At 52.4% G+C, this 12,328-nt stretch overlaps 1 protein-coding gene across 4 annotated transcripts in view; it reads right to left on the reverse strand.

Moving 5' to 3' along the window:
- The window catches only part of ERI3 (ERI1 exoribonuclease family member 3), a 110,306-nt gene extending 98,777 nt beyond the window's left edge, over positions 1–11,529 (reverse strand). The window contains exons 1-3 of one of the 4 annotated variants that reach the window (XM_084527952.1): positions 11,427–11,452; positions 7,834–7,997; positions 3,200–3,474 (exon numbers count right to left, since the gene is read on the reverse strand). In XM_084527952.1, coding sequence (XP_084384078.1) covers positions 3,200–3,451 — 252 coding nt within the window. In that variant the 5' untranslated portion in view covers positions 3,452–3,474; positions 7,834–7,997; positions 11,427–11,452. The other 3 variants (XM_084527951.1, XM_084527953.1, XM_084527950.1) reach the window with 3 other exon arrangements.
- Between the last annotated feature and the right edge of the window lie 799 nt (positions 11,530–12,328).

Here is a 12,328-nt window from a genome sequence, read left to right on the forward strand (position 1 = left end):
AATCATTGCTTTTTGCCCACTCTGCTGAAGTTGAAGACGAGATGCACGGCTTGCTGACCGAGTGGGGCACTGCCCCTTGCTGCAATAATAAAGCAGGGATGCAGGCAGCTGCAGATCTGAGCTCCTGAACAGCCACTGAAAGCACCGGCCACCATAAACACGGTGTACACAAGGACGAAGGGACAGAAGAACAATTCCCACCTATTAATGCATCTTCTCCTGTGCATCTGAACCACCACATGTACCTCCCTCTTCATGCTGATGGAGCACAAAAGAGGCAGGCACTTGCAAACTCTTAGCAGCCAGCAAAGGGAAAAGAGCAAGCGACGAGCTAGAGCTGACAACTGAAGCACGCTACCACTGCCGTGGCCCCAGGACCACCGACCTGCACGCTGCGCCGGCTCCTGCCTGACCCCACCGGGCTTTGGATCAAATTCCAAACACACAGGCAAGCTTTAAAGAGATGCGAGGGGGCAGCCATAGCCATCCCTTCCTGCCAATCCCCTACTGACCTTTGGCTGGTTAAAGCACTATGTGTCACAGACCGTGCCTCCAGTCTTCAGGTTTTCCCACCTACACATTTGGGGCAGTGCCCTTAAACCCCCCACTTCCTTTTGTGCCTGGGACGTCCCATCGCTCCTAAATACACCCACAAAACCTGCACGCCAAGTTGCCTCTTGGTGCGTTTAAATGCACACTTTGATTTGGGGGCGTATCTCTGGCAAGCTGGGAGGAATCGGGGAGGTGACAGCAACCCGCGAGGACGCAGGGTGGCTGCAGCACACTCCTGGTGCTACTGCTCCTCTGCGGACGTAGGGCAGGGACCAGGACGGAGCAGAAATGGTAATGCAAAGGGCAGCTGCCATACAGCACACTAGGGCCACAACACAGATGGCTTCCTGGGGGAATGCTGCTGTCCTTGACCCTCCCTGATCCCCATTATGGAGGCCGTGCCGTGAGACCTTAGAGGGGACGGCACAGCATGAAAGGGGATGGAAAGGCAGGAGTCTTTGGGGCTCCCCAAAGAGCCTTTCCATGAAGGACTTCCCCAGGGACAATGTCAGCGAGGCTGCTGGCTACAGGAGAGCACAAGGAAACACTGCGGGAGGGGGAGCAGATGTGGCAGGCACACACCTTGGTGTAAATAAAGAGACAGCTCCTTCTGCTGAGAAGCTGCAACATTTTGAAGAGCAGTTAGTGAGAAATGTGAAGTGCACTGCACAGTGGCAAATGCACTCTGCCAGACTTCGAGGCTGAGATGGCTAAATTTACAGCTATGACTACCCACTGAAAGTAACTTGGATCACGGCTCAGCTCTGTGTGCAGCCTCCTCATCACATTCCAGCGCATTCGAATTTCATTGCATCACCTACTAGGCTTCCATTCTGCAAGCAACGTAACAAAGGCAGAAAAAGAACCGGGACCACAGCTAAAACCAGCACCTGACCACGTCTGGCTCCCAGGTCTGTCCTCAGACCACAGCTACAAAACCTGCCTGGCACTGCTCCACTGAAAGATCCCGCTAGGAAGACCTTGCACGAACCATTCCTGAACATCCACAGCAGTTTGCTCCCCACGACACAAAACCTCAACAGCAAACAGAGCTAAAGCCACGCTGGTCAGCAGACAGGGAAGGTGTAGGTAGGGGCACAAGCTGACAAATCCCTTTTCTGTAAAGTTGCCTGATTGCAGCAGGCAACTTCAGCCTTTTCAGAAAGCGGCACTGATTTCCATGCAGCAGGAGCCGTCCCCTTATTTGCCAAACTCATTTGTTTGCGAGGACGTGAGGGACTGACAGGCCTCACACCACACGAGATACGACACGGACGCTGCACACAGCAGACGGGAAAAACCACCAGCGATGAACATCTCCACCTTAAAGGTGCAACAAAATATATAGCAGATCTGCGTTGGCCCAGGCCATTACTTTCCCCGGCAAGGACTTGGGGACAAAGCTCCTTAAAACAGTAGTAATCATATTCCACTCATGCTCCTTTTTACTGCCAGCTGTAAACCAGCTCCCCATGCATCATGGTTTTGCATCAAAATGCGTGCAGACCAAGCCCATATCCAAAGGGACAAGGGAGAGCCGATTTACAGCTTTGACAGGGCTGTGCACCCGAGGCTGAGCGGGCAGGAAATATCCTGACATCGCACTCGGAGAGCGCTTAAAGCTGCTGCCAGAGCTGGACGAGCAGCTACAACAGCCTCCCACAAAGACCCAGCAAAAGGGCAGCAAATTTGCGGTCCTTTTTTCAGGCACCACTGGAGACCGGTGGCACCGCTGGGGAAGAGAGGAGACAGGTTTGATCCCAGCCTGCAGCACGCCTCTGACAGGAGGAGCCCGAAGGAAACCACAGCCGCACTGGGAAATGAACACGCTGCACCGAGCCATCTCAGTAACGAGATACCCCGTTGATTACTGTCCAGCCCTCAGTACGGTTGAAGCAAAGCAAAGAGAATTTATTCTCAGAGCCAACGCGCCAGCAATAGCAGCAAGAGGCCAGTTGCTCAATGCACAGGAGGGCGTGAAGTCCAAGCTCCATTTCGAGACTCGGAAATTCTGCCGGTTTGTCACTAACCCAATATTATACTTTGTCTTCTTAGCATGTTTTTCCAATCGAAATGGAAACCCTAGCCCCATCCTGCTGACAACTGAGAATATATTTACTACGTTGCTCCGCACTATTACGGGAGGACTGCCTGCAGAAAACCATCTGAGCCTCAGGTGGATCTCTGCACGTCTCAGGAGGTAAAGCACTGAAAAATCGCCCCGGAGCTGACCAGTTCATATCTCATTACACTCCAGAGTTAACAACCACACAAAATAACTTCAGTAACAGCCTTTTTCCTTGCAGAATCAAGCAGGGTTGTCGGGAGTACTCTACCAATGCAGGTTCCCAGCCTGCAATTTTTAAACCCTCTCCACTTCAGGCAGCTGACAGGCATGCATGGCTTTAAGTAGCATTTCTGATATTGTATTGTCGCTTCCCTGATGGAAATCATGCTCCTTCTGTTTGTTCCTCACAGTGCTCCTGACAGAGCGGGTGATGGCTAGGAGCTTTAGAGGACCAACAACAGGAAGAAGGTGGCAGAAACCAAGGGAAATGAGCAAGCGAGCACCGTGTCTTTGCCTTCCCCCTCTCACAAAGGGGAGCAGCAACTCATGAGGGGAAAATCAACAGGCTCAGCTATTTACCTGAGGATGAATCTGTGGTTTGTCACACGTGGCCTCAAAATCCAGCACTAAGAAGTAGTGATATCTCTGTGGAGGGAAGGACGACATTGCTGCCATGGAAGCTCCGAAGCCGTGGGACGCCAGTTTCCTGCTTACGATGGAGCCGTACCCTTTGAGAACACCAGGCGGGCGGAGGGAGCACACAGCTTGTCTTGTCCTTGGAAGTAAGTTTTGGGGAAACTTTGCTGCTCCAGTATGGAGGAGTGCTATCATTGAACATCCAGAGGCATCTGAAACTGAAGAGAGACTCGTGTTACTTAGGCACATCTCATCTCTGCCAGCATTGCTCCACCACACTTCTCCGTTGGGGGTTTTCTCCGTGCTTCCCGGTGGAGCTTCCAGCACTGCAACCTGGAATAACAGCAACCTGCCATCTGGACTGAGCTCACGGTGTCCAGAATCACAGGTAACTGGAAATTAACAGCTCTAAACGAAGAACCATGAGCCACACAACATTCACGGCTCCAGGCACCAGATTACACCTCCCCGTTGGACCTTATCCTCGCAGAACACAACACGAACCACGACGCGTGAAATGCCTGACCTAAACCTACGGAAATTTCAGAGCCCTTTCATCTGTTCATACACAACACAACTTCTGATACACAGCAGGAATTCAACACCAACACTACCACCCATCGGAACAGCCTGGCCCTGAAAACGCCTATCAGGCACACCACAACCTCCCCATCGCACCACAAACCCACACGTCTGGGGGCCAGAGGAGCCCTCCCCGGGGAAGTTCTCACTTGCCCCAAGTACCAGGTTTCCCTGCGATGCGATTCCAGTGCTGCACTGGATTTCTCACTTCAGGGATTTCTCTGAGGAAGATCCTGGTACAACAAACCCAAATTGTCCTTCCAGTAAAACACAAGCCAGGCTTTATAGGTTATGATCTTCCTCCCCCCTCCCCAGAAATACCTCGCGTAGCCATCCCCTTCTGATGCTTGTATTGAGTAAGGGCTATTTAATAAATTACCCCACCCACAAGAGACTGTCTGGATTTCCCCCCTATCCTTTTTCTTTTCAAATGTTGCAGGAAAAACCTGCTCCCAGGTTTGCATTTATGGAGATGAGAGCAAGCCCTGCTCGTGGAGCTGGCACTCAGCAGTGGCAAAACAGGGGAATTTGGGCAACCCCATCCTCCCAAGCAAGGATACAGCAGGGCGTAATTCCCCACAGACATCACATGCGAGGTTGGGGACAACGGGCATGGCCCGGGCACAGCCCCATCGCTGCCCAAGCCCAGCCACGCGCACGCTTGCTTCTCCTCCCTGAAATGGGAGAGAGGAAGCAGAGGACTCGCAGCCCGCGCCCAAAGTCGCTATTTGCACAGAAGACAGCATTTGCTCTTCCCCATCCGTTAGTCCGTCAGGTAAATAAGGCACGTGCCAAAACACACACTTAATGAGGTAAATAACACGCCTCCAACAGCGGCTAAATCTGTATTTACCTGCGAGCCCGGCGAAACTCGGAAGGCCCAGATTAGGAGCTAATTGCGGCTGAGCAGGCTGCGTGCTCCGAGCAAACACACGGTGTGCACCCTGCCCTTCGGAGGGCGGCGGGGCAAGGAGCACCCGGGCACTGCATGGCTGGAAACAAGAGGAGCCGGGGGGGTTCAGGTGGAGCCACTGCCCACAGTGTGAACGTGGCTGCACCTCGTGGCCCTCCTGTTGGGGGGGAGCCCTTGCTGTACCGACACAGCGTGCCTGGTAGCTGGAAAACTGCTGACACAAGTCACAAAACCACAATAACCGGAGCCACGCTGCAAGCACAACACCGCTTTTATCCTGAAGGGGCTCACCTCTGCCTACTGCTTCTCCATCTACGGCTTTCCCTGTCATTAACAAACGCGTTACCACCCGACAGAAGTTACATTCACTTCTAACCTGCCCCAAAAAAGAGGTATTTGAGGTGTCCGTGCTTACAGTCTTTAACTTTACAGTTGGTGAGCCTGGGCTCACCAACGTGGCATGCGCCCAGTGCCATCAGGCATCCCATCATCAACGTGGGGAGCAGAGGGAGCCATGCCCTGAACAAAGGTGTGCCAGTGGGGGATTTTCTGCAATTCCCCTCTGCAGGCTGCGTACAGAGAGGAGCAGCCCCCCTGCAAGCCCCGCACTGTGAGCCAAATGAAGTTTTAACTGCGTGTTTACCCAGCCACTGCTCCGGGTGCCCTGGGAAGACCTTACATCATCTGCTCCGGCAGGGTCAGAGTGCCTCGGAGCACAAGATAGCTGGTGAGCAAACACACTTTATTAGAAGTCACGGAAAGCATTTATAACTGCTATGACAATGCAAGGCACTAGTAATTATCCTCCACTTTTTTTTTCCAAAGGAACAACAATGCAGGCAGCATGGCTTCAAAAATCAGAAGCCCTGCTCCATCCTGACAAACCCACATGTTGCACGAGCCCATTGCCACACCTAAGTGAGAAAACACACTGCCTATGCACACAGGGTCAGATCATAACCTCAGATAGTGCAAACTGCCACATCTGGCTTCCAACCCGCCTAGGTTAATATTTCATATCACAGAGCTCCAATTCCTCACAGATATATATAACGGGACCACGCGCAGAGGCTGGACTTGAGGAATTATTTTGACAGACTCTACACAGACCTAGGAAAACGTGACAGCATTTTACACCTGCAACACCCAGGAACAGGGAAACAGCCACGTGGGCTGGGTTGCAGCTGGAAGATCAAGTCGGCACTAGGTGCTGTGTAAGTGCACCACACGTGACATCACCAGCTATCATCAGCAACTGGCTCTTCAAATTAAAAAATATAAATAAGTGGCTGTGTCAAAGTCAGCAGGGCACTGCAAGGGCTCAACCTGCAGGGCAGCCCCAAAGCCAGGGCACAAATCCATCAACGGCAAGACTCATCAGCCTACGATCTTGAGCTCAACGGGCTCTTCGCACTTAACATAAATGCTTATTTTTACAACCACACCTAATTAAAGTCACCTGACAGCGAAAGATGGCATAACTTTAACTGCTTGCTTTTAACCCAAAAATATTCCTTCACCATTCCAAACGTTTGATTAGATGAAGCAGAAGGGTGGAAAAGGAATGTTTCTTGGGTTGCCCCTCCAACCTTAAAGGATTTCTTTTATGAGAGCCTCCATTTACATGCTAAATTACTTTATGTTATGGTAAAATGGCCTTACCACAGTATTTCTATAAAAAAAAAAAAAAAAGAAAAACAACCTAAATAACAATGCAAACTAAAATTTAAAAAAAAAAAAAAAAAAAAAAGCAAGAAATAATAAAAAAAAAAAAAAAGCAAGCAAGCTTTGGGAGTAGCACAGCTCAGTTTATTCCCTGAGCAAAGCCTGAGCAGAGGCAACTACAACTCCTGGTCTCTGGCAGACAGCTAAACTCAAGGCTAGAGCAACCAAAACCAATCCAAAATGTAAATCAAGTTTGTCTCATTTTATTGAGTTTGATTCATAAATATAGAGGATAAAAAGAGAGGGCAATAAAGATGCATTTTGTGGAATAAAATTGCATACATTCAGCAACTCCTGGAACAGGGTATGGCCAAAAGAAGGCAGGACTTCCAATTTGGGAGCTGTTCAAATGCGTACTCAGGAGGTCAAATGTGAGCCCATATTTCAGTTGTGTGTAGATATAACTGAAGAACAATAGAGAGATCTTAAGTTTTTTTAAACCAACATTAACCTAAAACAAAATATTTCATGCCAGAGACTACAGTCCAAGAGATGACAGCACCTGGCTAGCCTGGGAGACGGGAAACATGAGACTTAAGGACAAACCCAGCTGATCCGAACTGGCACTCTCCAAACTTACAAAAAATACTACATAAAGTAAACCAAACAGAACACAAAGCTTTGATAACTGCTTTAATGATGTGGCAGGATTTTAGACAGGTAAATTTGCTTCTTGAAGTTGTTAACTGCACCGCATCACCTCCTGAGCGTTAATCCAGAACACCCCCATGACAGCACTCCGCTTCTGGCTGGGTTTGGCTGCGGCACCGCTACACAACCAAGACCAAATTTTGGAAAATTCGTAACGTAACCTCCCCTGAGCACTGCCACGGGATGCCTACGTGCTGTCCCCTCATTCCTCATCACAGATACACCTCAGCCTCAATCATTGGGTTCTTACAGCGCTCCAGAATCGCTCGCAGCTTCTTCCCACTACAGATGAAGAGGCCCCTGCTCGCAGGAACTTACAGGCTGAAGTTAGACCCAGTGCGGTACGGGAGGGTAAGAGCAGAGAAGGGGTTCCAGGGGCAACTTTTTTTTTTTTTTTTAAAAAAAAAAAGCAAGAAATAATAATAAAAAAAAAAAAGCAAGCAAGCTTTGGGAGTAGCATGGCTCAGTTCCTTCCCTGAGCAAAGCCTGAGCAGAGGCAACTACAACTCCTGGTCTCAGGCAGACAGCTAAACTCAAGGCTAGAAAAACCAAAAACAATCCAAAATATACATCAGGTTTGTCTCATTTTATTGAGTTTGATTCATAAATATAGAGGATAAAAAGAGAGGGGGCATTACGGGAAAGATGAGCGAACGCGGGAAGGGCTGGCTACAGGACGCAGGGCACTGCTGGGTTCAGTTCTCACCCGTTCCTCGAGCTCATCCTTCCCGCTGCGTTCCTCGGCTGCTATCTCAGAGGCACGGGCTCTGTCCCAGCACCAGCATCTCCTCCATTGTGACGCCACAGACGCGAAGGCTTGTGAGATCACAATGAGCGAGGCGGTTTTTGGGGCTACCGCTCCCTACGAGGCTGGGAAACAAACACAGCTCAGTTGACGTGCCGCACAGCGCCGCCCGCGCCCACCACCCAGGAGCTCTCCCGAAGATGAGCCGAGCAATTCTGCTCCCGTTTTATTAGGCCACCTCCGCGAGGCAACCCACTTTCGGCACCTCCTTGGCTGGTCTCTTAAGAGAGGCTTTGCTGGGTATTTTTAAACCTCCTCCATGAGGAAGCGCGGATCAGCACACGGACCTAAGCTGAAGCTGGAAGAAGCTCCACGCAGCAAAGGACTGGTCACTTAGAGAAGAGGCAGGAGGGAAACGACAAAAAGTAAAACAAAGAAGTAGGAGGAGGTGTATACAACAACAGGTCGGAAAGCTGCAGGGCAAGAGCGGGTTGAGTACTGCAGCAAAGTTACTGAGTCCAGACAGGAACCCTCTGGTCCAGTCTCCCACCTCTGCATGGGAGCCATACAAAAGGCCCTGGGATGAAGCTACACAAAATGGGTTAACCACCCCAAGAGCTCTCAGGGGCCAGGAGCAGGCAGGCCCATCCTTCCCTCTCGGCCTGATTCTCCTGCTGATTATCTCACACCCAGTCCTGCGCTCGTCAGGCCTTGCCATGAGCCAATTCAACCACAGGAACCCATACAAGGGCTAACGCAGCCAGAGTAAAACACCATTGAAGCAAAATAGTTTCCTATCTTGATAGTTCCCAGAGAAGGTATCCTGGCTCTAGCAGCACAAACACATGAAACCTGCAGTCAGCAAGCCCATCGGGCCATCCCGCCCGAACCTCGTGTAATGCTGGCTGTAAAGTTTCCACTTCATCACTCCTGAATCGAGCCCGAAGGCTCGCACACCTTTCAGAAAAGTTTCTGGCCTCGAGCTGCAGCACCGAACACGGGGGCTCCCAACTACCTGTAGCCCGCTCATTCCAGTGGTCAATCACTTCACTGTCAAAAAATAACACAGTTTTAATTCAAACCTCCCCAGCCCTGGTCTTTGGAAAGAGCTCTGAAATGTATGGCACCGCGATGCTCTCAACCTGCAGAGCTCCCTGCTCCAAAAGTAAGAGATCTGTAGCTACCACGCTTCCAGGCAGGGCAAGCTACTGCTGCACATCAGCCTAGTTCTGTGAAAGGAGAAACACCAGCCAGCCTCTCGTTTAATGGGATGCAGCACGCACAACCACTTGGTTTTCATGCACGAGGGCCACAGTTGCTCCGAGCACTCACACAGCTGCACACCTTCGTTATCTTGAAGGTTAATGCCTAAGAGTGCCAAATGAATCTTAGTATACTTCTCGCGTTTGATCTTCACATATGTAATCTGGAAATGTTTAAAAAAAAAAGTTTGTACTCCGCCAAAGGTCTGTCCTGGACACGTGAATACACGCTGCAAGCAGGGCAGCAGCTGCAACAGGGCATGGGTTCCACACAACCCACTCTCAGCGACCCTGAGAAACCATCACGGAAGATGTTACCTCTAATATCCAACCAGTCAAGGAAAAAAAAGTAAACTTCAACAAGTACAACTGAAATTATGAAAAAAAAGTTGGTTAGGAGTGAGGTATCACCTGTCCAACCGATCTGGAGGGAACACAACCACTCAGCTGGCACCTGCCCAACACAGGTGACCGCTCCCAGGGGGGAGAAAAGTTGCCACGTGGTAGCTGGCAGCAAGAGCTACCACTGCTGCTCCAGCACACGCTGTGAGCAACAGGTTGTCCTCTTCCTTGTGAGAGAGGCACAGCCGCTTTACAGCCTCCCGTGTTCTCCTGGGGAGACGACACCACCAGCCAGCCCCACCCCTGCACATCGCCAGCCCTGCGCCCCACAGCCCTGCTGCCCTGTACCCAGAGGTGGCTGCTGGGCCCACACAGGAGCAGAACCACGTGTAAAAACTTCACATACTTAAGCCTCTTCCAGAGCTTTATTTCCAAAATTAAAAGGAGGGAAATAATAATAGTAAAAAAAAAAAAAAAAAATACCAAATTGAAATACCTCCCAACTGCAAAGCAGAACCTTAAGGTCACATCAAACCATTTCGGCATACACTCAATCCAAGAGTTTCTTTATTTAGCACCAAGCACATTAGCGTGTTTGCTTTTTAATGCTTTAACGGGTTCCTTCTTCTTCTGGGTTTTGGTAACACTCAAATCTGTCTGGCTATAACACTTTTTTTTTTTTTTTTTTAAGAAACAAAACTACGCCATTCACGTAAAGCCACCCAAAGTTTGATAGAAACAAGAACTGTAAGAGGGACACTCTTTGAAACGAGACAAGCGTTTAGTTCACGCAATAAATTAACATCAAAGTTCAGCTGCAAAGACCAAAATTCAGTACTTGAAAGGGAACAAAAATATCAAAAATATCTGAAATCCAACTTCCCAAGCCCACACACTGAAGAGTAACCAACTGGACCTCTAGCACGTTATTTATTTTAAGAACAATTCATTCTTGGAATAAAAAACTCATCCACCAACTTTACCACAAAGCGAAGAGATGCACAACTGAATGCCAAAATTAATCCCAGCTACCTTTAGAAAAACAAAGCCCTCCAACAACTCTGTTAACACCTGATGGGACGAGCCTCACGGAGCTGCACCTGCTCAGAGCCCCGCACACCTCACCCTTCCCGAGGCTTGGTGCAAGCTTCAACCGAATGGAAAACTCCCCGGTCCCTTCCACGGAAAGGGCATTATGAGCTCCGAGCAAGCAGCAGCCAGCCAGCCACCGCCAGAACCCAGAGCTCAGCGAGGAGGAGGATGAAGCAGAGAGGAGGCACACCAAGAGTTCGGCTCACAACGAGCACACAAACCCACCGGACACAGACTTTAAGAGACAGAGCGCCAGGGGCGAGCACCAACACCCCCCCCACACACACATCCCAGCCGAGAAAAAAAAAAAAATAACAAAAGTGGGGGAAAATAACAAGAAGGGGGGGGAAGGCCCCCAACCTCCTCCTCCCCCACACCCCCAGGGGCCCTCCCCGGCGCTGCCGCCCCCCTCCCTCCCTCCCTCCCTCCGTCCCCTCCCGTTACCGGGGTGAAGCCCCCGCCCCCCCCCGGTACCGGGTCCCCCCCAGCCCCCAGCCCCTCTCCCCGTGGGCCCAGCCCCGCTGCGGCCCGTGCGGCCCCGCGCAGCCCCGAGCCGCGGCCGGGCCCCGAGCGGCCCAGGCCCCGCCACGCCCCCCCCGCGGCCTCCCCCCCCCCGGCAAGGCCTCACCGGGCCCCGGGGCCTCGCCCCCCCCCCTCCCTCCTCCCCAACCGCCCCGCTCCGGGCCTCCCCCTTCCCCGGGCCGGCCGCACGCCTCCTCCCGGCCCCCCCCGGCCCTGCCCGGCCCGGCCTCGCCGCCTCCCGAGGCCCGGCGGCGCCGCTCCCCCCCCCCCGGTTCCCCGGGGCCCCCCCCGGGCCGCGGCCGCTCCGCACCACGAGTCCCCGGCACCGCCGCTCACCTCCGCGCACTCTGACCTCTGACCCCGCTCTGAGCGGCAGCGCCGCCAGCCAATCGCAGCGCCTCCTGCCGCCGCCGGGGGCGGGGCTTCCTCGCCGCGGTTGGCCTCCCGGCGTAAGCGCCCGGCCGGAAGCGAGGCGCGGGGCATGCTGGGGGTTGTAGTTCTGAGGGTGCGGGGGGGGGCCGCGCCTCCGTGGTGCTGTGCCCGCCTCTTGGTGGCCCCCGGGGCAGGGCCTCATGGCCCTGGGGCGAGGCTGTGTGGGGTCAGGAGCCCCTCCGCCCCACTGGTGTCCCCAAGTGTCCCCCTCATCACTACTGATGTCCTCCTGTCACCCTCAGCCACCCCTCGTGTCCCCAAGCACCACACTCCATGTCCCCAAGCACCACATCCACGTCCCCCACAGCGCCCACCCCTCCATCTCCCCACACATCTCCCCATCTTGTCTCCACAACCCACCCGCTGTGTCCCACAGCCCATACCGTCACGTCCCCCAATGCCATGTCCCATGTGCCTTGAGGCCAGCCCTCCATGTGCCACACAGAGCCTGCAAAATAAATACCAAATGCTATGAAGATGTCTACATCAGTCACTGGCTTCCAGGCTCCTCTGCATTCGTGCAGCTCTCTGATCCTAAAACCTGTGTCTGGACCTTGCCCTAACTTTGCTGGACATCCCTAAGCCAGCATCTCCTCCCCATTCTACGGATGGCACCTTCAGCTAGGATACATGCAGCGTACCTGCAAAGATGCCTGTCTATAACCCCTGAACAGCACAGCTGCTATGCCAACCATACCTTGAGAATGCCATTGCTTGCATTTTGCCTTCTTTCTCGCTCCCCTCGTTGACTCACACCTCTGCACCTAAGGCATTTCAAGCAAGCAGCTCCTCTGCACTGTCCCTGA

This window comes from Aythya ferina, assembly GCF_964211825.1.
Source record: "Aythya ferina genome assembly, chromosome: 8".
Classification (NCBI taxonomy): domain Eukaryota; kingdom Metazoa; phylum Chordata; class Aves; order Anseriformes; family Anatidae; genus Aythya; species Aythya ferina.